Here is a 25,062-nt window from a genome sequence, read left to right on the forward strand (position 1 = left end):
ATATGGCCCATAGGAACTGCACTTCACTTTTACAGTCTACATAGGAAAATGAATGCATCAGTTCAGGATCCTACTCCAATATTAGGGATGTAAGCAACTAGTTGACTACCCTATAAGACTAGGTTTATCGGGTAGTCGAGTCATTACTCGACTAGTCACTTCTCCCCCACCTTGCTGCCTCTATAAGAGGCAGCGGAGGAGTGGAGGAGCCAGTGCTGGGAGGAGCCGGAGAAACAGAGGCACACTGAGGGATGGGGTGTGAGCCGGGACTCAGACTCTTACTACATTTAAGAGGCAGAGGCACGGCGGGATTATCTCCCAGGGCTAGGAGCTAACCTTGTTGCAGCTCTGCAGTTCCCCCCTTATCTAATAATCAAGTAGTTGATGGAGCTGATTAATTGCAATTTAACATCCTTACCTAATATCTTTTTTGTACTAAACAACTCAGATTTCTACCTAATTTGAAGTACAGCAGGTCAGATTTTGCAACTTTTTCTTATAATGATCAAGAAATCCCATTGATTTCATTTCTGACAGACACTAGCATTTTTACTTTAGGTATCTACTCCTCACAAATCTACTTTATAACTTTAATTAGTGCACAGTTTACCTGTAGGGATTGGAATTTGGAGTGATTAATTCAATAATATGAACCTCTCTTTCTTGGTCAGTGGCAGACATAAGGCATCCTTCTGCTGTCTTTGGTTGTAGATATCCCGCAAGGTAATTTAGAGAGAGAAAATTCTTTTCTATGTTGCATGTTGGAGGAAAAACTTGATCTGGAAAAAAAAGTATACACAGGTATGTACATATATACACCTCTCCCCAGAACACACTCCACTTAAATGCATCAATTCCTTGTTATCCTGATATAGTAATAAAGTGCATATTATGTAAGTATGGATAATACACCAATAACCTTGAAAAAAATGTGTTACTATTTTAACAATGCAGGACAGCTCTGATGACTAGGGATGTTAAAATGTGTTTAATTTTGTAAGCAGGTAGCCACTGAAATTTACTGCAGTTGCACATTTACATGAGGGAGAGCAGGAAAAGCCAGTGCTCATGGAGAGCTGCCACCTACTCCCCCACACACTGCTGCCTCTTATACAGAAGCAGCAGCGCAGGGGGACAGGTTGCTCCATGGAAGCCAGCTGAAAAGCCAGCTCCCCAGGTGTACTACCTCCCACCTGTCCCCCCTGTTGCCTCTATATCAGAGGCGGGGTAGGGGGGGTAGAGGAGGAGGTGCAGGTGGCTCCTCACACACACCAGCTCCCTCCTGCACAGCTCCTGTGTTGCTGCCTCTGTGGGAGGCAGCAGTGGGGGGTGGGGAACAAGCAGCTCTGTGGGAGCTGACATGCGCAGGGCTCCCACTCCCTGCCCCCCTCTGATACAGAGGCATGGGGGGGGCTCTGTTTGTAACCCAGGCTCATTGGTTAATTGTTTAAATTGGTACACACTCATATCCCTACTGAAGACTACAAATAATTGATACCTGATAATATCCAATTACACAGACATCTGAAAACAGGAATAGTAAATTATAGGGGTGGCAAAGTGATATCTAAAACAAGATAGATATAGGAAGCTTTCTTTAGATTGAATAAAAGTACAGTTAATCTGGTATACTAGGTTAAAAATATTTCTTCTGAATAGAATTCAGAGACAATATTTAAAAAGGAATACCTTCAACATAAAAACTAGACGTGCTTCCTTTTGAAAAATTTTAATTACTCATAACATCCAAAATGAATAAAAAAATCAAAAAAAGAATTCCCTATATATTCTCAGTTTTATTACTTCATGCATTTGCATACAGTTACTCTATATACTCCATTTCCCTTGTTTGTATGAACAACAAGAGGGAAAACTGATTTATAAAATCACAAGTTAGATAAAAAGTTCAAAGGCAAATATGGTACCTGATACTATTTTACTTTTTTAAATTTTGTTGAGATTTCAGGGTGATGGTGGCTCTATAACTATGTGATGCAAAGCAAAAGAAGCAAAGTTTTGAGGCCAGATTTTTAAATGGGGACTGTTACACTACATTCAGTATTTCCATAATAATACTTTGTGTTTCTGCAGAACTTCTAGTGAAGTCAAAGTGCTTTAACACAGAATGAATCCTCATTATATGATGTGAGGCCATTATTCTCATTTTACAGATAGAAACACTGTGGCACAAAGGTTGTAAGTGCCATGTCCAAGGCCATACAAGAAGTTAGTGACAAGAACAGAAATAATACTCAAACTACAGGCCCTTTGCTCTAACCACAAGACTATCCTTTCAAAATCAGTAGTATAATGAACAGCTATTTAGTTTGCATGAGCAAACTCAGGGTATTATGCAGGCAAAATTGCACAAAAGATTAAGAAATTGAGCTAACACCACATGTAGCATTTGGTTCTCCATGATATGGCTGACACATCATCCTTCAAATGCTTCTAGTTTGGCACAGTTTCACAGACACTCCTGCAATCCCTTGGCATAATGGAACCAGCTAAAAAGACTCCGTTTCCCACCCTTGCACAATTCGGCCTTTGAATACTCACTTTGCTTCTTCCTCTAGAGAATCTTTCTATGAAAACTATATATGAGATTACAATTAAGCAGGCTTCTCATCAGAGCCCTCCCTTAACATCTGTTATGTGACCCCTGCCAGATGATGAGCCCTGAATGCAGCTGAAATTCTGCCAACTCCTCACACAGAGGATGGAAAATGAACCTACGATGATCCGTAATGAAATCAATATATACAAGCAGATAATAGATATTTAATCCTCAGCCCCAGCACTGCAATACTTTCATGCTATAACTGTCTCTCAGTAGGTCATGGATGATCACCACATGTTTCATTATCATTAGCCTCTGCAAAGAACTCAATTCCTGTTCCTGGCATCTTCATTCAATGTTTCTACAACTTTCAATCAATCAATCAATCAATCAATTTATTCTGCTGCCACCGCTAGTAAGAAGCCTCATGCTGAGCCTCTTTCCAATACTTCACTCTCCCCCTGCTCTTCATTTTACCTCTCTCCAACTGGCTATTTGACATATACATGTAGTTTCTCTTTTTCCTCCTCATAAAACTGTTTACTCTTGCCACCAGTATCTTCCAAGACACTGACCATAACAGAAGATAAAAGGAACCCTATGCTGTCTTGGTCGTTACTTTTTAGTTTATGAATTTTCTCATTGTGTTTAATTGGTGTTTTAAAATGATTTATGGAGTAGTTAGTTTACAATTTCGCTCCCGTCCTGTAATCTCCAGACAATAATACTATGGAATTTATTATGAAGTGTACTTGGAAGAATACAGGATATGGTCTCTGGTCAAAATATACAGATGCCTTGAAACGCATTTTGCCGAAGTGTACCCACTGGAGTTCTGCAATGTCACTGGCAGCAGCTCCTTCATCTGCATTCTGCCAGTTTGCTTGGATTAAGGTGTACTATTATACAATGAAGCAAAATGCAGGACAATGTAGCACTTTAAAGACTAACAAGATGGTTTATTAGATGATGAGCTTTCGTGGGCCAGACCCACTTCCTCAGATCAAAAAAAAAAAAAAAAAAAAAAATTATACAATGGGACTTGTAGTTTCTGTGGGCAGCTCCTCCATTTTAGATGAGAGAGGCTGCATTCTGAAACATTCTGTATGAATTGGGTGTTACTTTTGAGTTCTTGGACAATGTGACCCTATACTGGGGACAGTTTGAGTGCCCCTGGCTTAATAGCATTAGGAGCCACTACTTGCATCATCTTTCCATGATAAATCACTATTGCCAAGAGTTTATAATTCAGGTTTAAGGATTCCATCCAACTGGAGTTTGCCTTGTCTGGTGTAAGAGAGAAGTTAAGGATTTCAGCCCAGGAGCAAGCAGAAGAATCTCTCCATCACTCATGTTGGCAGTTTAACTTTTTTTGCACACTGCTAGTCCAGAATGTTGAAGCGAACACAGGAATCTCAGCTTTAAAATGGAACTGAGGGAAATTTAAACCTATTGAGGAGATCTTGTGCCCCAGCAATTCTTCAGTACGAGCAGTGGGGAGGATTTTGGAAGGCTCTTCAAAAGAAGCAGATGGCATGAGGAAGGGACAGGCCAGGGATATCTGAGGTGAATGTGATATCAAACAGTAACCCCAAATCTATTAAAACAATTCACTATAAAATTCTGTAAATTAATTAGCAAAAGCTTGAATGTTAATTCAATGAAATATCTAAAGCAGTAATTCTGCAAACCATATTGTATAGTTCTACTTTCTACACACATCACAGACAAAGAAATTAATTACAGTGTAGATACCCCAATATTTATGGAGCTTATTCTCACAAGATTTCTGAACTAAACTAAACCAAAACTAAAAGACTCAGGGAACAATTAGCATCTACACTAACAGCATGCAACAGCCTATTTGTTAACTGATGCTAACTATGCCTGGACCCCATCTTACATAGAAATTTTAGCATTTGCACTTGCAATGCCCGATTACATTTTATCCCATAAACATGTTGTACAGTCTGTGTCCTAAAACATACTTTTTTCATAATAGGGTAGCCTAAGTCTGGCAAGATAAAGAACTGCTGTCATCACATCGGTATCAATAACATAGTTTTAAATATCATTAAAGGGATTTCTCCTCTTGTGTGGCCAGCTGAGGCTTTGTTCTGAGAATAGTCCCACTGACAGGTCCCTAAAAACAGAATCCAGTTTCACTTTGTGGACTCTGATAACACAGTGATTAGACTGTTCTCTACCTCATTTCTTTTTTGAGTCTGTCCTCATTTTATGTAGTAACACCATTTTACATATATTTCTTTGGTGAAGGATTTCAGCATAGTCTATCTGCATTCTGATTACGCTAATCCATATGATCTCTAATCAGCCAGCTCCATTATATCCTTGAGGTATGGCATCTCCATGATTTATATGCTCCTAGCCTTCTCCTGGTTTTCTAAATGTCCGCCCTTTCTTCAGCAGCTATTTCTTGCTTCACCAGTATTTTCTTAGAACAACAAAGTTACATTTGGAACGATCTTCCTGCCCCCCCGCCGCCCACAAACTAAAATTTCTGTACAAATTTATTCAGTTAGGGCCAGAACCTCTGAAGAGCTGAGCTCTTCTTGGATCAGATTCTGCTTCCTTTACTCATGCTGAGAAGTATTAGGTTACATTAACAGTCCTTCTGAAATCAACTCTGGTAGAGGTGACAGAATCAGGTGCCCTATTTCATGGCAAGCAGAATCAACTCCCACTAGAGCCACTGGAAGTTGAGGGCGCTTCACACTTTGCAGGAGTCAATCTGCAGCTTGCTAGTTGTGCTCTGGGTAGCCTCACCTTTGTCTCAAAAGCCTGAAACCTCACATCCAGTGTATGCTGCATTTTGTCCAATTCAGTATTTTGTTTCTCAGCAATTCTCCTTTTAGGCTAGCAAGGAGGGATACTGCAAAGGAATACTGCGAGCAATTGCTATTTGACTGCTGTGATGCATACTCTGAAGAAATCTGATTTTTCACTCTTCAGCCCACTTGAGGACTCACTTCTCATAACTTGCCAGGAGTTAAAAGCTAACTCTAAAATATAACTAAAAATCTAACCTTTAGTTTGAATCTAAAACTCAAGTCAGGGTTACAGTTCAACTTGTGTGTAGGAACTCCTTGAAAAAAATGTCTATCTTGATTGTTTGCCAAACCCCATCTCATCTAGTTATTCCTCGCTGAATTGTGCTGTTCAATATTTTTTAGCTGCAGCAAGTTTCTGCTTATCTGAGTGGAGACTTGCAGGTTAACCCACAAATTCAGACAGATTTTGAAGTTTCTAATTAATTGTTTATCTCCAAAGCATACAGAAAACTACCACCAGCACAGATATGCTTCAAGAGCAGCAATGAAGGCAGTTGAGTTTAATAAACTAATAAATATATTTCTGAATGACCCTCTGGCATTAAAGACTTAGACTGGTGCCAAGCATAAAAGAAATCAAACAGGGGAATCCCCACAGAAATTTGGCAGGTTTTGAATAAAACCAACACAGGCATGTTCTGATTCGTGGGGGCAAGACGCGTGCTTCAGAAACGCGTGATAATATGCAGGCATTGGGAAAGTATGTTTTCTCCACATAGTCTTGATTAACTGGCTAGGTGAATTGCAAAGCAGCTTCATCTTCTCCAGCACTGGTGGAGCAGCACTGCTGAAATAGGCAGCCCACTTGTTCTGGTAAATGCTATATTTCTAACAACAGTACTGTAAGGAGCCTTATAGTGCTGGATAATATTGTGCGCCAGATTTACAATACCTGGGCACTGCCAGTTGTGCTGAAGAAAAAGCCCTCACTTTGAATCTCTGGGCTATGTTCAGAGTTTCTCTCAGAATTATTTATACTGTGTTTGGGAACCAATGTTGTTTGACCTAAAACTCTGATTATGCCTGCAGAGCACTAAATGAAGAGAGAGTTGCCACATATTAATGAATGATTCTTGAATTTTTCTGATGCCAAATGTATTCTATATGCACCACCTATCATCCAGGCCTGCATGAAAATTATTCCTGCTAGAAAGCTGCTCTACGCATTCCCCACCCTCTGTGGGAAGATGTAGGGCATGACAGCACGCAGAGGTGTGCAACTGCCTTTGTCAGTGGAAAGAATTTCCTGATGGGCTAACTGAATGGGTATATGCAGTAAGCATCTTGTAGGTCAGCATAATACAGCAACTCTCTCTCAGAATGCATTCAGAAAAAAAAAGCAGCTTTAAAAAAAGTTTACATTCTTTTAATTCAGGCTGATTCCTTGAGGACTGTTCAACTTAGGGGCTACATATCTTTCAAGATGATAGAAAGGAAAGATTCTTGGTGCAAAGAGTGTTGTCCTTGTTCATTTCTTGGATAAAGCAATACAGGCAGTCCCCGGGTTACGTACAAGATAGAGACTGTAGGTTTGTTCTTAAGTTGAATTTGTATGTAAGTCGGAACTGGTACATATTGTAGGGGAAACTCTAGCCAAACATTTCTCTAGAGCTCAGTTTTATTCTCCCACACCTCACTTCCCTCAGTCCTTTATTCTCAAGCTGAGGTGTCTGCTGAGAAAAGCCGCTCCGCGTCTCCCTGGTCTGCTGGGGGGTGGGGCGCTAGCTTCGCGTCTCCCTAGTCTGCTGGGGGGAAGCAGCTAGTGCGGGGTTGCCTCACCCCGTTTGTAAGTAGGGATGGGTATGTCTACACTACCCTCCTAGTTCGAACTAGGAGGGTAATGTATGCATACCGCACTTGCTAATGAAGCCCGGGATTTGAATTTCCCGGGCTTCATTAGCATAAGCGGGGAGCCGCCATTTTTAAATCCCCGCTGCTTCGAACCCCGTGTAGCGCGGCTACACGGGGCTCGAACTAGGTAGTTCGGACTAGGGTGCCTATTCCGAACTACCGGTACACCTCGTTTCACGAGGAGTACCGGTAGTTCGGAATAGGACCCTAGTCCGAACTACCTAGTTCGAGCCCCGTGTAGCCGCGCTACACGGGGTTCGAAGCAGCGGGGATTTAAAAATGGCGGCTCCCCGCTTATGCTAATGAAGCCCGGGAAATTCAAATCCCGGGCTTCATTAGCAAGTGCGGTATGCATACATTACCCCGCTAGTTTGAACTAGCGGGGTAGTGTAGACATACCCGATCTGATGTAAGTCGGATCCATGTAACCCGGGGACTGCCTGTACACAGAAGAAACTCAGTAACTTTCTGGCTAGCAAAAATAAATTTCAATCTGCCTCAGTTTCTGAGAATCAATGCTTTAAAGAGGACAGGCTATGCAAGTAGTTAGCACAATTCATTTACCTTTTTAGAAAATGCAATTGCGTAAATATTTGACTCCTGTGATGAATTCTGGACAAAACTGCCAAACCCAGCAACCCAAAATAGGTACTAAAATCCCTACATATGAACCTAAAACTTGGCCTGATATTCAGACTTGTTGTTCCCCTCTACCCACATATTTTTTTATCCATGTCTCCCTTCTAAAATACTGAGTATTATATTTAATTATTACAAGACACAATGTAAAATACAAACTATAATGCACCTCATTTTCACCATTCTGCAATAATGCCCTGTTATGTTAAAAGAAAAACATTTACCTTCTCCCACTTTGATGTAAACATTTCTCGATATTTTCAGTTCAGTGAAAGATGTGACTGCTCCATATTCCTTTTGGGCCCACTGCAATAGATGTTCATTTCCCTGAGGGAAAGTCTTTTCCTTAATTTCCACTGCCAAGGAGAAATTCCCCTTCTCAAATTGAACAATGGAACCTGGAGATACCTGATGGGAACCAAAACATATTTTTAAATCTGACATTTACCTAATACATAAATATATATATATTTTAAAAAAGCTATTTAATCTGTCACAGAAATCTGTTCATTGCAAGTGATGAAGTGACATTTGCCACCACTGCGGTTATCTTAAACTTTGCATGTTTTAAACTTCACTTAGCAAATTTTTAAAACTGTTTAGACAAAAGGTAATTATTTCAAATATCACAATGAAAATGCCATTTTTATTAAAGAAGAGCTCATGTTGCTTTCTTGACAAGAGCTTTTGTTTGGAAGATCAAAATATCTGGTCCAAAATGTAAAAAAGGAAATAAGTATAGATCTTCACAAAAGAGCTTACAAATATTCCGCACTTTCTGAGGCTCCGATGGACACCCCACTCAGAACCACTTTAAAAATAATAGAATAGTGCATGCCACTATATTGATGCTATGTGGAAAAGCCTTGGGATTTTCCAATACCTCAGTTGCAGAAGCAGAACAGTTGTGTCACACTAAGTCCAAGCAATCCCCTGGACTTTCATAGAATCATAGAATAATAGGACTGGAAGGGACCTCAAGAGGTCATCGAGTCCAGCCCCCCGCCCTCAAGGCAGGACCAAGCTCCACCTACACCATCCCTGACAGATGTCTATCTAACCTGTTCTTAAATATCTCCAGAGAGGGAGATTCCACCACCTCCCTTGGCAATTTATTCCAATATTTGACCACCCTGACAGTTAGGAATTTTTTCCTAATGTCCAATCTAAGCCTCCCCTGCTGCACTTTAAGCCCATTACTCCTTGTCCTGTCCTCAGAAACCAAGAGGAACAAATTTTCTCCTTCCTCCTTGTGACACCCTTTTAGATATTTGAAAACCGCTATCATGTCCCCCCTTAATCTTCTTTTTTCCAAACTAAACAAGCCCAGTTCATGAAGCCTGGCTTCATAGGTCATAGATCATAGGACTTTGGTGGAATAAACATTGGAATCAAACTGGAGCAGGTGAGATGAGAGGGCCAGACTGTCCCCTGCATTGGGCTGCTTCCTGCCATGCACGTAGTGAAAAGCAGCCCTGAAGCCAGCATTACTAGTCCCAGATAATCATCCCATTCTGGAAGGAACGTCTGGTGGCGCAGAACTGGCACTGCAATTCCTCCTCCCGGAAACTGGTGTATGGGACACTTCCCTGCACCATGGCAATTCCTGGCTATCATATTGGTCTTTTGAGGCAGGCCACAGGCAACTAGTGTTATTTAGAATCTATAAGTGGCCCTAATGTACATTTTCAGATTGGACCACCACATAACTGGCTCAGGACTTGAGGAGCACAAAGGCAGCTAGGCTATATTTTGTGCTCTTCCAACGTGACTGATGATTGGGGCCTGATGTGTGATCCACATAGTCTACCAATGTGGCTCTTTTAAATTCCGGTTTCAGCAGAGTCTATCCAGTCAAGTCTAATGGGAACATGGCAGGGGGAGGAGGGGGGCTGTAGGAGATATAGGAAGACAGATAACTTTTCTTTCATGTGGGGATACTCATTGCAAAAAAGGATTACAGCCTAGGAAACTTCATTCTATGGGAAAGCAGGAAACTGATGCTGGAGCAGGGCAGAGCAATGATAAGAGGAGACAGATTTAAGATTTCTTCAGACTGTATCCTTTCCATAGCAGTATAGTCCTGCATATACCACAGACAATTAAATCAACAAACCATTGGTCCAAATAATCTGTTCTGAATGAATTAGAAAACTCTTTATAGTACTGACTTTGACCTAGAAGACTTAGATGTGTCTTATAACAACACTGGTTGTATCTCAATGCATAAAGCTGAGTTGCAACTACATTTAAACAAAGATTTAGACAGTGGCAGTAAGATTAAGCCCCAGCCTGTGAGGGAGATAACTCCAGATGTCTCCTTACAGCTTCAAAGAGAAAGTAGATTGCAACAGGTTTACCACAGTCTCTTATGCTGCAGAGCATTAGTAGAAACAGGAGGTGTAAAGTCTTGACTCTTCTCTCCATCACTATGTATGACTGGACGAAGAGTAATGTATTCAGAAATGACCGTATGATGTACCAGTGCAAGAGAGATGCCTTTTCTCCCTAACACAAGGAATCCAAACAGGCTACACTCTGCACCATTACCATCTTTTTTGCTTTAATTCATTCTAAACTCTTTTGATGGAATTTACATGCACTCTGGTTTTGAATTGAAAGTCTAATGCGGCTTGCAACATAATAATCGGAGCAATGAATAAACAATCAATCTCTAATCTCTGCTATACATTATTTATGTGCATGATGCTCCAGAGTAATAGCCATTTACATGTGTCTAGCTTTATAAACAGCAAAATTAATCAACAAATTCATTCAAAGAAACAAACGAAAGTCAGTTCTTTTTACAACATTAAATATCCATCATTGAAAACCAACAGCAACTAATTAACAACTTTAATTGGGGGACTATTGTTAAAAGTATCATTTTGGGACACGGTAAACCAACCTGCTTAGAACACTCAGCAAAGCGGAAAAAACAGCCTACATGTTCCAGCATGTTCAACTCTTCTAATATTCCTTCCTACATCCACTGATATATTACCATTATTAATAATTATTTGCAAAGATAAAGTGAACAGATTATACAAACTCTGTTTTGAAGAGAGAAGACCCTAGCACTTCAGAGTACATTTTGACCAAACCTGTCACATTAAACAGCTTAGGAATCCTTTATTCCCTTGCCAGAATTGTTTTAAAATTTAGACTAACATCTGTTTCAACTCTAAATGATCTTTAGTTGTTGCTGTTCATACGATTATCATAAAACAGTTTTATCAAAAGCTTATATTCAGCGCAACATAAGATCCAGGAGCTCAGCACAGTTCTCAAGTCAGAAAGGAAATTCTGCATACCATAGGGAAAAACAGTAAGGCTATGTCTACACTGGCGCGATCTTGCGCCAGAGATATGCAAGTGAGGCTAAGCATGGAATATTGCCAAGCCTCATTTGCATATCTAATGAGCCGCCATTTTGCGGAAGAGGCTCTTGCACTAGAAGGAGCATCTACACTGCCCCTTCTTGCGCAAGAAAAGCCCTCTTGCACAATGCCATTATTCCTGAAAATAATCAGCGTAGTGGCATTGCGCAAGAGGGTTTTTCTTGCTCAAGAAGGGGTGGTGTAGACAGCTCCTTCTAGTGCAAGAGCCTCTTCCACAAAAATGGTGGCTCATTCGATATGCAAATGAGGCTTGGTGATATTTCACGCTTAGCCTCATTTGCATATCTCTGGCACAAGATCGCGCCAGTGTAGACATAGCCAAGGGGACAAACAGACTCTGCCCAAAATGTATTTGACAACTACAAGAGGCCCCTGACTTGCAACCGCCTCCGTTCCGACCCCCCCACTTAAAACCATTTTTGTAAGTGTGGAATTAAGCACTCATATGTTTGCAGGATCAGGGCCTTCATCAGTTATGATTTTAGAACAGAAGTCAATGGACACCAATATACAACTGAATTTACCACTATCAGCAATACCCCAAATTACCGTAATTATGCTACACAATACTGAAGAAAAGTCTCAGAAGCATAGTTGTGTTAGCAACTGTAAAAATAATGAGCAGTTCTGTGGCACCTTAGAAACTAACAATTAGGTCATGAGTTTTTGTGGGTAAAACACACTTTATCAGATGAGTTGGAATGGAAATTACAGAATTCAGAATATATAGAACAGCAAAAGAAGTTACCTGTCAATTGTAGGACCAGTGTTAATGAAGATAATTAAGTCAAGATGGATGTGTCTTATTCACAGTATTTGATGTGGAGATGTGAGTATCAAAGGTGGGGAAATGGCCTTTGTAGTGCATTAACCAGTTAAGATCTTTATTCAAACCTAAATTGACACTGTCAAACTTTTAAATTAAGTCCAGTTCAGCTGTTTCCCTCTGTAAATTGGGTGATTAATTCTTTTGTGGAATGGCTACTTTTAAATCCATTATTAAATGTCTATGAAGGTAAAAATGTTCCCATACAGGTTTGTGCGTGTTACTATTCCTGATGTCTGATTTGTGTCCATTTATCCTTTGGCACAGAGACTGTCCGGTTTGACCAATATACATGGCAAAGGGGCATCGCTGGTACTTGATGGCATATGTCACATTAGAGGATGTGCACTTGTATGAGCTCCTGATGTTTTTTCTTATTTGTTTCTGTGATTATGTCACTTGTACAGATATGCAGACAGAGCTGCAACAGGGTTTGTTGCAGGGATAGATTTGTAGTTGAGTGTTTCTGTGGTGTGGTGTGGTGTGGCTACTGGTAAGTATTTGATTCAGTTTGGGGGCTATCTGTAAGCAATGACTGATCTATCTCCTAACAGAAACACTTTGAGATTCTAGATAGAAATGGTTATGTCTACACTGCATGCTTATTTCAGCAGCAAGCCTATTATTTCAAAATAATTTTGAAGCAACGGGTTTATTACTCTGACTTCTGTAACCCTCATTTCATGAGGAGTAAGGGAAGTCAAAGGGAGAGAGTGTTCTTCCTTCGACTTCGTGCTGTGTAGACAGCACCAAAAGCCGAGTTAAGGTACTTTGACTTCAGCTATGCAATTAATGTAGCTGAAGTTGCATATCTTACCTCAACCATAGCCCCACAGTGTAGACATACCCTAAGGTACTAAGTTATTATATCATTTCAAATAACATTTTAGTGCAGGCATGTTGTTCTGATGTTTGCCTATCAGATTCATTGTTGGCTGAGAACTTTCTATGCAGAGGAAGAATACTTTTGAGCTGAGAAATATATTAATATGCAATAGAAATATATTAATATTCAATAGCTTACAGTAATGCACTTTTCACTGCATTTTCAACATGTTTCAACTAATACAATATCTGTTAACTACATAGGTTTACCCTCCTCGAAATTAATTTGATTTTTTGTTTGTTTGCTAATTAAAACTTCAAAACACTCTGGAACATTCTTTGGCATGACAAATGTCTTCCTGTGGGAATGGAGCAGACAATAAGATCTAAAGATCCTGCCTCTTAGTAGAAACTAAGTGAAGGACAGATGGCAAAACAACTAATAAATGTTTTTAGGGTTTGTTATAGAGTGGAGATGTTAATTAACCTCTTCATTCACTTTTTTAAAATCATGCACAAAAGTTAGCATATAAAATTTTAGTCTCAGATTGAAAAGACGATCCATACTCTGCTTTGTTTGCCAATGCTGGAATTTTTACTACAATGACTTAAGGCTAGGTTAAGTGAGCCAACCACACTATTTTTTCTGGACTGGGTTCAACAAACTCTTCCAAAAGAAAGGGGAAAAAAGCAACCATCACTCTGTTTCAACACCTGCCTTTGTACATTAACTGCTTACCATATAGAACCAATTTCTCTGAAAGTAGCCTTACTCTTTAAAGCACCCAGAACATGCAGGTGCACCGAAATTAAAATTAAAACCTCATTTATATAGTGTTTATCTAAGCACTACAGAGCTCAATTGGTTGACTAGCAAAACAACATGTCAGGCATGCTATTGTCTTCTCACTCAGAGGCTTCACAGTTATAAGTTGGAAAAAGTATTCCCAACACTATCTGATGCTGTTGCTCTTGATGTGGTAATTTCCAATACCCTCAGCTCTACTGCCACCATTTCTTCTCCTGTTGATTGCACTGAATATTCTCAGTTGATGGAATGAAGGGGAAATCGCTCAAACTTGACACGCTAAGGCCCTGTCTATGCTTGCAAGTTTTTGGTGACAAAACCTAGAGAGAATCCGTTTTGTGACATGACAAACATACACTTTTGGCTAAAAAAAAAAAAAAAACCTTACCCCTCCGCACGAGACTTGTGTCTCTCCCCATTTCTTTATTGTTGACAATCAAGTTGTATGTAATCCTACAGTAGGTTTTTTGTTGAGTTTATTGATCTCCAGCATGTTTCCCACAAAGCCTAATTAGCCAATCTGGCCAGCACTTTGAACTCTGCTGCTCTGCAGCCACATTAACAGATGTGCCCCTCCCACCTGCAAACCCCAGGAATTTTAAAAATCCATTTTCTGGTGTCTGGCTCATCTTGTAGTGGTCCTCTTGGCTCATTGTGAAGTAGTCCTCAAGGTGTCTTCTCAGAGAAATGGGTATCTATCAAAACACACTCCTGCTTGGAGCAATGCAGAGCTTTTGGATCTTATCGGTAAATGAGTGAAAAAAACAGTGCAATCACAGCTGCAAGTGACCCGTAGGAACTGGGACACGTTTGGTCACATTTCTCGAGCCCTGTGCGAGAAGGATTATGAGCAAGACACCCTGCTATGCAGAGCGAAGATAAAGGAACTCTGGCAGGTATACCAGAAGCAAAGGAAGCAAACAGCTGGTCTGCTGCTGCACCTACAACATTTCATTTTTATAAACAACTGGATGCAATGCTGGGTGAGGACCTCACATCAGATACATTTGATAGCACAGAATCAAAAAGACTTTCTCCCAGAGGCACAAAGTTATTGACTAAGAGACAGAAACAGATGAAGAGCGTAGAGTCAACCCAGTGACAACTAGTGCACCAGGCAGCAGGGAATTATTCTCAAGTCCTGATGTTTGTGAGGACTCTTAGCGCCTTAAATGGAGCATGAAGGAAGGGAAGAGATGCAGGATAATTTGCCATGTAGGTAGTGGAGGGGTAATCCAGTTAGTGGCCACCCAACGTGGTAAACTGCTCTAGTGCAGCCAGTGGAGGCGGGGCTATGGCAGCACAAGGAGGTAGGTTGATTTAGTTCAGCCAGGGGCAGGGAAGCAGAGACTATGTGGAGCAGTAAGTCACTGTGTATTGTACTGGGGGCGGGGCGAGGAGGGAGGGACGGATGTTAGTTTGGAAAGTCGCTCATGCAAGCAAGGTCAATGGAGACTGTCTTTCTGTGAGCTGGCTAAACCCTGCTTGGATCTGCGTTATGTCCAAACAGAGCATCAATGTACAATAGATATCATTAGAGTCTTGCTGGGAGATAGTGTTGAATGGTTAACTTCCCCACTCCAAACTGATCTGCAACTGAATGGTAGCAATTGGGAGTCATCAGCTTCCACAAAGCAACAACAACATGCTTCTCTACTGAGAGAGCAGCTCTCATTCGGGTATCTGCACAGCAATTCAGGGGCCAGCTCATTATACAGCTCTAGGAAGGTTGCTTTATGCACCTGAAAGTTCTGTAGCCATTGTCCTTCATCCTACACCTGCATGACAATGCGATCCCACCAGTCAGTGCTGGTTTCTGTAACTTAAAAGCGACGGTCAACTGCGCACAGCTGATCTCTGACAGCCCAATGCAATGTCAGTGCTGTTCCTGTCACTCATAGTGTCATCTGCATCCAAGTCTTTGTCCTCTGCTATTAAATGCATAAATATCTCTGGTGCTGCAATGTCCTAAGCACATTGAACACAATATGGGAGAGAATTGTGAGATCCATCATTTCTCACAGCAGGTGTATCAAGGACTGTCATTCAAGTGACATGAAAGTAAGCCAGGAGCCCAGGAAGTAAAGAGGTGACTGATGGGATATTTTTCACATTCACAAAATTCATAGCATTATGTTGCACATTCCCATAGTACTTACCACCTGAAGGGGATGCGATGCACTGTGGGGTGCTTGCCCTCACTGTTTCACTTTTTCGGTCAACATGCATGCTAAGAGCATGGCCATTAAATGTCAACAATGGGTGGCAAAAAAAATAGGTTTGACCAGTTTTAACTTTTGGTGACTTTTGCAGGTCAACATAACTTTCATTGCCAAAACTTTTCAGTGTAGAGAAAGCCTAAATCTGGGAAAACAGTATGCAGGCCCAAGAGATACTGATGAGGAAATTTAATCACCACAGAAAAGGCTATTTTTCATTTCAAGTACATGAGAATTGGGTAGCTACATCCCTTTTTTCATGCAATATTTAATTCTCTCTCCCCCTCCCCCCAAATTATCCAATCTTGGGGCTTAGAGAGAATTTCTACAGAAAACAAGAACTGTTTGGGAATAGCTAATGTCTTACTGCACAGTGTATTGATCACATAAGGGAATTCGCATTGCAACAAGGATTGAGGTTTTCCTTTGATTGTCCAGAACCAAAAATATATAAATCCCTGATCCTAAAGAAGATCCTGTGTATGTTTCTTCAGAGAGCTATGCAGCCTTATAGAAAATTTGTCCTTGTAATGTTGCCAAGGTCCTTTTGTGCTTGTCTTAACTTATGAGTGACAACTTATTATGCAAGTAATAGCTCCTCAGGGCAACATTAACTTGAATACCCCACTTTAAAAATGTTATAATATTGCATTGGTGAATGGGGAGCATTTACACTTTCAAGATGGTTCCTTCTGCCCCACAGGTTCGTTATCTTTGTGGGAGATTATTTATATTAATCAGATGCAGTTAGCCATGCACCCGTCACATTAATTTATCTGAAAGGGAAATAGTATTTTAAACTGACATCATGTTTAACTTGCTCAAATGAATGCACATAAAGATCAACGGAAACTAAATAAACCAGTTGAAGGCTTCCAACAGAATCTACTAAAATTTTTCTATGAACTAGTTTTAATTTAGTAGGAAGAAAAGGAGGAGAGAATTAAGACACAGAAATGCAAGTCACTACAGCTGTATGATTTCCACTGGAATCAATGACTAACACAAGTTGTAGTGATTCATTATTTCCACATTAATCACTAGGCTCAGTTTAGTGGGATGCAGGAGCCTTCTCCTGGAAATATCCATTAGCACCAGTTTCTTGTTGCATAATAAACCTAGCCACAGAAGCAAGAGAAGAGAAGGAGGAGCCAAGATGTTACAAGGGAAGAGGATGATGACTTCAGCCTTTCTAGTTTCTCATTGGAAGGAGAAGAATATGGGTGCAACATTTCACTCCACAATATGTACATGGCTGCTCCTTTTTACCCTCACATCTTGGCTTAGTGTCATGCCAAGGGTGCATATATTGAGTGGCAGTACTAAAAGTAAGACATCCTGTCACCTGACATTACCCGAGGGACAGTGTTCCCTGTAAGCTGTGTGCTTGGGTGGCCACCCAGGAGAGATTCATGTGCCACCTAGCTAATTAGCAGAGCGCTCACAGCTGGCAGTATGTGTTTTTACTGGTGGTGCACAACCCCACCTGCCTTGGTGCACATAACAAAATTTGTTCTGCACATGTATGGAAAAAAATAGAGGAAATATTGTTGAGGAGTGGGATTTTGTATGAGAGAGAGTCTGCTTGAGCAGTCACAGGAAGGCAGAGACCTAAGAGGATACAGAGAAAACAGAGATATAGACAGAGGCTCTTTAAACCAGCCATATGAAAAGGCCTGGCTATAGAGCAAGACCTAGGTTTTAGAAAACTGTTGAGTGCAGCAAAAGGCTGACGTAACTTGAGTGGGAGAAAGCTGTATTTTGATTTAAGCTGACATTTGACTATATTGTTTTAATAAACTAGATCCCAAGGACTGTAACATAATTCTACAAGCAACTGGATATAGAGTCCTAGAAGGGAAAACTGAGGCAGGATACAAAATTGGATAAAACTATGTTACTAGATTGGATAAAATATGCTGAAGAATTATGCAGCTGCATAGAGTGGCTGTTCCAAAGATTCCTTCCTGGTTCAAATCCAAAGTGATACACAATATAGCTGAAAGGTGTTTGCAAATTATAAAAGTTTATAAAATATTTTGGGATGTCAGTGGCACTGTAATATATAGATATGTTTGTCATGTGGTACATAAATGGTCAACAGTTGGTGTAGCTTAACTGAATTGTTGCCTCTCCTTTCTCTAATTCCTTTGTGAAACAGTTTTTGAGTAAAAATCCACATATTTCAAGAAATACTACTGAGATTTAGGCTTACATCAGATTTATTTTGTTGCAAAATTTGATCTGATTTGGATAATCCATAAGATTCTAAATATATATGTAACCTATCATTGTCCATTTTCCCTACCCCTATAAATCCATCATCTATATTGCCAAAAACTTAAAAAAAGCAACAGCATGAGTTGCTTGAGTTCCTACCTGATGTGCATGAAACGACAATAAAACTCCAGTTTTGTAGCCCCTATATTCTGTAGTTTTCTGAATGTGTCCATATGACAACAATTTACAGAGCAATTTTCTGGCACGATAAAGCCCTACAGAAGTCACTGAAACTGAACACTTTCTAATTAAACCAGTATATTATGCTGAAGTTCTTTCAAAATATTTGTGTGGGAGACATCTCTGCCAAATGGAAAAGGGCAGAGCTGGTAGAATGGAGAATTATTTTAAGGCTTCTGAGTGGAAAAACAATGGAGATTTTTAAAAACCTACAATCCAGTGTACACTGTAAATGTCCTTTTAAATTATTCTAAGCACAAATTTCCGACACCGCAAATCAACTGCATTTTCATGGAATCAGGAAAGGGCACTATTTATACACATTTTTATCACTAGTTCTGCATTTCCTTTCATAGCTCACTCTTCTTCTAGCAGAGCACTTTGCTCACATCTGTGGCTGTTTAACAAGTGATTGGAAATTTAGTCTCCTGATTTCCCGTTAAATACTACGTACAGGAAAACAAACAACACTTGTTTTTCAGTGAGTTTTGTCAGTCATCCAAAATGTAGTGCAAACCATACAACTGCCTGTGGTTTGGTGGCAGAGACCCAAAATATTTGAGCCATTTTTTTTGGTCACGTAAAGAGAAAAAACCAACTTTTGGCAGAAATTGTGAGTACGCAGCTTCCCTCTCCCCCCTTCAGAAATGTATAAATTATTTTAATTACTAAGCTTTATCTTGGAATTAATTAATTTTTTTCACCATAGTACTCTCCCCTCCTTGTTTAAAGTCTCAAGCCAACAGATAAAATACACTTTTAACATTTTTTTTTATGTTCTACTTCCCTCCCCTCATTTTACTAACTCTACTGATATGAGTAATCCCTTTAAAATCACTGGGGCTGGTCACATGAATACAGTTACTCATTTGTATATTGGCTCTCATGTCCTTACTTACTAGGATTACTTAAATAAGTACCTTTCAAAATAAGAGTTGAAGGATCAGGTTCTTAATGAACAGTTATAAATAATTACACATGATGATTTCCTGCCAGAAAGTCACAAAGAACTGAGTATAATTTTTCTATGGCAATTTAAGTTTCATTTCTGCACTAAGATGTTCACATTCCTAGCAAACCTGTTCCTACACATTAGAAGCCAGAGGGAGGGTTGCCTCTTGTAATAAAAGTGTTCATCAGCTAAAAAATACCTGTAAAGCCCACCTGTTAGGCAATTCCATAAAAACCACAGCTTTTGGCCAACACATTTTTGCAACAAATCACTAAGCAACAACCACCACAAAAAAAGTGCTCTGTTGTTATTGGTAAAAGTAAACACTTTTGGGTGGTGTTTTTGTTTGTTTGCTTGCTTTTTTGGGAAGCTTCTGCCATTCACCCCTCCAGTGTGCTGTAGCACTGATGTTTTCTACAGGTTTTATGAACTGCTTGTATAAATATTCAGGCATCTGAATCTGGCCATCTGAATCCTCGGAGCATGTACTTTACTTATGATTTTCCCTCTTCCTTCTAATTTTTCTATGGGATTCCTGCTCATGAAAAATACAAGACAAACAGCCCATGTGCTAGTTGTACTAATGCACCCGAACTCTGTTCTATAAAATCCTGATATTCTAATCCAGGAACTCTTGAGGAGAGAACTGCAGAACTGTGTGGTGTTTTTGTGATGTGTGAAAATATCCAAGCAGGACCAAACACATTTTGACTAGGGATGTGAATGACTAGTCGACTAGTCGCTTTCCCCCCTTTGCTGCCTCTTTCAGAAAGAGGCAGCAAGAGGAGGAAAAGAAGGAGATGCTTCAAAGCAGCAGTGCCGCATGGAGCCAGAGGACAGACCCTGGGCTCCATGCAGCACTGCCGCTTTGAAACACTGCATGCAGCCGGGGCCTGGACTCCCAGCTGGCCCTGGGCTGCACACAGCATTTCAAAGAGGCAGCGCTGACCCCGGGCTCCATGCGGTCACTGTCCCCAGCTGACCTCGGGCTCCATGAGGCCCTGCTGCTTTGAAACGCTGCAGCTAGCACCTGGCCAGCGAGGGACTGCTTGAGTTCACTGCTGGCCCCGTGCTTCCCTCAGCACTTTCACCTTTGAAGTGTAGCAACAGCCCTACACTTCAAAGGCAGAGGTGCACTTACTGACTAATTGAACAGTCAATGCAAATTGCATTGACTATTAGATTATCCAGTAAATCTAAATTTAACATCCCTAATTTTGATCTGTGACCTAACTGGGGATTTTAACTTACATCTCCAGGGTAAATGGATGCAAAGCATCACAGGACTTCAAACTACACAATATCCATAAATATGCTAATTTTCACTACTTTTAGAATAAAGTAAATCAGTTACAATATTTCTCCTAATAAAAATCACAACTATTTCTAACCCAATTAAAACTCATTTGCTAACCAAGTGTTTGAAAAGATTACATCTTAGTGCAATTTTGTTCATCATGCAAATTAAAAAAAAAACAATAGCCATCATGAATTCACTTTTTTGTGACTCATATAGAAATTCATCATTTGACTCACTGCCCACAACTCCAGTCTTTATCTTGCTGCTGTTTCCGAGGTAGCCAGAATTATTTCAGACAGAGAGAGTGCCTTGTCAGCAGAAACCAATCCCCAGCCACAATCTACCCTTCTAAATATTTTGTGAATTGTGGAAAAAAAATACAAAGATATCGTTACTAAAAGAGCGTAGTAAAAGGAATATACAAAACCAATGAGAGTATGATGAAATTGGCCCACTTACCATGTTGTACAGCACTATGTACAGAGATTGCAGTACTGCAATCCTTACTGAGTCACTAGCAAGGACAGGGATTATTGACTATTTATGTATCCTTCATCGTACATCTAATGGAACCTTGAGCTAGAACTATGACAGATGTTGCTGGATGTTGTGCCAAGGAGGAAGGGTATTTTTCAGTCCCTGAGCTAGAAACACTGTGTATATCCATTCCATGGTTCACTTTGAAAAAAGGATCACTCAAAGCACTTCCAAAGCCTGAAAGCCAGAGAGGGAAGAGTAGAAGCTTCTACGGTGCATCTTTCACTGCAGATTCATCCTGGATCAAGAGCACCAAGGTTAGCTTAGCCTGGCTCTGAGCAGCCACATTATAATATCAAACCTAACTTACTGTGCCTTCACTGATGCTTTACTTCCTTATATGAGGCACTGAAGCTTCTGAGGGGCACAACCCATGGTTTTGTGTGTAGCTGTGAGGTGAGCTGTTCTGATTCCTTCTCTGTGAATCATGGAGAATATGACTGTCCTTCATGGCACACAGAAAGAATTGTGGGAAGGTACAGGAGGACTAACGGAACTCCAGTGATTTAGTCTACATCCTCACTGCCAAGTAGGTGGTTACTAGCCCAAGTGAAAGCAGAACCCAGCTATACCTCACATCCCCACATTAAGGCAAATGTTTAAATTATCACTAAGCTGAGGTGAGAGGTTTAAGTATGTGGACAGGCAGGTAGATAGATATAACATCTGGGGCAAGACATACCCAGGCTAACTGCAGTGGAGACAGACCCTAACAATTCAGGGAGAAGAAGAGAATGAAATGCTGGATTGGGAGATACTGCAGGTCTCAAACTGCGACAGGTCATGCTGAATTAATGACACGGCACTCATCTTGTTCTCCAGGTACTCAATTTCCATTTAAAAAACTAAGAGTCCCAAACATCAATTCCTTATGGTTGTGGAGAACACCCTGCACATGTGGAGCAGGCATAAATTGATGCAATGATTCCTATCTGCAAAGCACCTGCTATTCATCCCAGTGACTAAATTAGCTCAGATGCTCAGTGATGATTCTTTTAATGTCAACACTGGTAACTAATTCTCTGGCATCCCACATATGACCATAGAAAGGGAGGGTCATGTGCTGCAGAGCCTGCTGTTAGTAAAGTATTTTTTGGTGCCACCAAGAACTTGATAGACAGTGTTTGAAAGACACAACCATTTTTACTCCTACATTAAGGAAGAAAAGGAGCCCAAAGGTGCTTCTAGTTCCTACCTGGGGGAACCAATTCCACAGAGTCCTAGCAGGAAAGCCTGGCCCAACCAATGGAACATCCCACCCTCTTCCCATAGCAGGTTTACTCTGGCAGCATATGCGAGACTTGGCAATGTCTTCCCTGGCTCAGAAGGCTGCTGCTCTTCCCTCTGCCGGAGGCTGTCAGTGGAGGGCAACGGTTATGCTCTGTTCATACTTTCAAGTCTTTCTTTGTGACCGTGAGTGATGGAAACAACTTTTTTAAAATGAAAGGTTAGATCTTGACAACTGAAATCCTAGGCCCACTCTCAGGGACAGATGAGAGTTTTGCGGGGCCCAGGGCAGCACAATATCACAGGGCCCCCCCTTTGGAGAAAAAACAGAACCCCCCCCTCGGTGCCCACTCTGATCATGCGAGCTACCCCTCCTCATCCCCTCTCCTAACACCTCCCTCTACACACCTGCCCTGCCTCTCTCCTCTGGTGCTGGTCCCTCCCCTGCAGGTGTCTGCCCTTCTGCTTCACCCCCAGAATCCCCTGGCACCTGCACCTTCCCTTACCCTGAACCCTCCTGGTGCCTCTCCCTTCCCTCACTGCCCGTGCACCCTTTTCCCTCTTTTTCCCTGATGCCCATCCCCTCACCACCCTCTGCCACCATTCCTCTCATGCCCCTGTGCCCTCACACATGCCTTGCTCCATCCACGCCTTCCTCACGTCCACCCCTCCTTTCAAGCCTTCTCCCAGCACCTCCTCCTCCCCATTTTAGCCCCCAATGCTCTTACCCTCTCCTCTTCCTATCCTCCTATCCCCCCTCCCACTAACACCTCCCCTCCTGCCCTTTTCCTCATTGTCTCCACTTGGCCCCCAGGCATTTGTCTCTCCTCCCCTTTCTTCTCCTGACCTGCCCCCTCTCTCCTCAGCCCAAGCCCCTTCCTCTGCCATCCACCTTCTGCCTTCCAGCGTGCAGGGCGGCCCCGGCCCAGGCTACATGCTGAACCGTGCAGTGCAATGCTGGGTTGCGCGGTTTTAAAGTCCTGGGCTGTGGCGTCACGTCACGCCATGCCCGGGCGTCTCCCCTCTCAGCTGATGCGCGGCGTTTCAGCACGCATGTGCTCCCTTGGCCTCACATGGCCCATACTGGTAGGCGCCAGGGAATTTCAGAAGTGCGGGGCTGCGGCACCCCTCCACAATCTTCCTCCTCCTCCAGCAGCCGCCGGCCGGCCCTTCAGCAGATGGCCCACCGGGAAATTCCCGGTATCCCGCTGGGTCAGTCCGCCCCTGGTGCGGGGCCTATTGAAGCGTGTGGCTCAGGGCAGTCGCCTCGCTCGCCCTGCCTTATATCTGCCGCTGCCCACTCTTACTATGCCTATCCTGAGTGGACTTGCAGGCTCTAAAATTTTACAATATTTTGTTTACTGATTGCAGTTCTTGTACATAATTCTACATTCATAACTTCAACTTTCATGATAGGGATTGCACTACAGTGTAGATGAACTGAAAAATATGATTGCTTTTGCTTTTTTTTTTTTTTTTTTACTGAGCTAATACTTGTAATAAAATAAATATAAAGTGTGAACTGTGCACTTTGTATTCTATACTGTAATTCAAATCAATATATCTGAAAATGTAGAATAATCAAACATCTAAAATATTTAAATAAATGGTTTTCTATGATTGTTTAACAGTGCAATTAATTGCAATTAATTTGAATTGTTTGACACTTCTACTGAAAATATCAAGGGCTCAAACTTTCCTCTTCTCTGAACCAGCAACAGGGCTTGAGGACAATAGCAGCTCTTGCATTTCTCTGGATTCAAGGCTTACTAGCATCTAGCACTGTAGCTGGTCAGCTGCAGGGGAAAGTACACAGCGTATCGTATCCACCTTGTACTCCTGGTGGCATTTTACCTGTCTGAGGCACAATGACTCCAGAAGCTTCCACTAGGCAGTGCACCACTATACTGTCCACCACTGACAGCTGTGCTTTATAAGCAAATCTAAGACCCAGATGGATATCCTGCAGCTATAAATAATCATGTTTACTTCTGAGATTATAATTGAAAATAGCAAAGCTGCAATTCTAATAGAGAAAACTCATCCTTAGACATTATGTCATTTGCTAAAAATCTAATCCAAACAACCAGTCTGTTTGACTACAAATAGCAAACTCTAATGTCCTGGCAAACTAAAAGAACATGAATTACAAACAGTAGGTAGCATTTGGTCCTTGTGATGTAATCAGTGTTCCAGACATTTGAGAAACACTTATGGCTTCATTTTAGACTTTGTTTGGTCCTCCCCAGAAGTGCAACAAAACCTCATGTCAGAAATAAACTTTGCATTGTGCACATGAGAAGTTAGCTTACACACCTGTATTTTGCTGACAGACCACACAATTAGCAGCTACTCGTGAGATTTCCTATTGCTCTGATGTTTTTAGCATTCTAGTACATTCAAGACTTCTCATCAGGATTGGTGATAGGTCCTTCACTACACAACTTCTCAAACTGTTCACATACTTTTGTAAATTTTACAAAACAAGTTTCTTTTTAATTCACATAACAAGTAACTAGGCACTTCCCCAATCTGCTTTCCCATGCCCCATAATTGCTCCCCAGAGTCTCACATTGAAATTTGATCTTCTGTTAACTTTTTAAAG

At 41.2% G+C, this 25,062-nt stretch overlaps 1 protein-coding gene across 11 annotated transcripts in view; it reads right to left on the reverse strand.

Annotated features, from left to right (window-relative positions):
- The window catches only part of TGFBR3 (transforming growth factor beta receptor 3), a 196,372-nt gene that overhangs the window by 41,836 nt on the left and 129,474 nt on the right, over nucleotides 1-25,062 (reverse strand). For all 11 annotated transcript variants that reach the window (XM_075936518.1, XM_075936514.1, XM_075936523.1 and 8 more), the window contains 2 exons: nucleotides 8,127-8,310; nucleotides 611-779 (listed from right to left, as the gene is read on the reverse strand). In XM_075936518.1, coding sequence (XP_075792633.1) covers nucleotides 611-779; nucleotides 8,127-8,310 — 353 coding nt within the window. The remainder of the gene's footprint in view (nucleotides 1-610; nucleotides 780-8,126; nucleotides 8,311-25,062) is intronic.

The sequence above is a fragment of the Pelodiscus sinensis genome, chromosome 9 (genome assembly GCF_049634645.1).
Source record: "Pelodiscus sinensis isolate JC-2024 chromosome 9, ASM4963464v1, whole genome shotgun sequence".
NCBI lineage: Eukaryota > Metazoa > Chordata > Testudines > Trionychidae > Pelodiscus > Pelodiscus sinensis.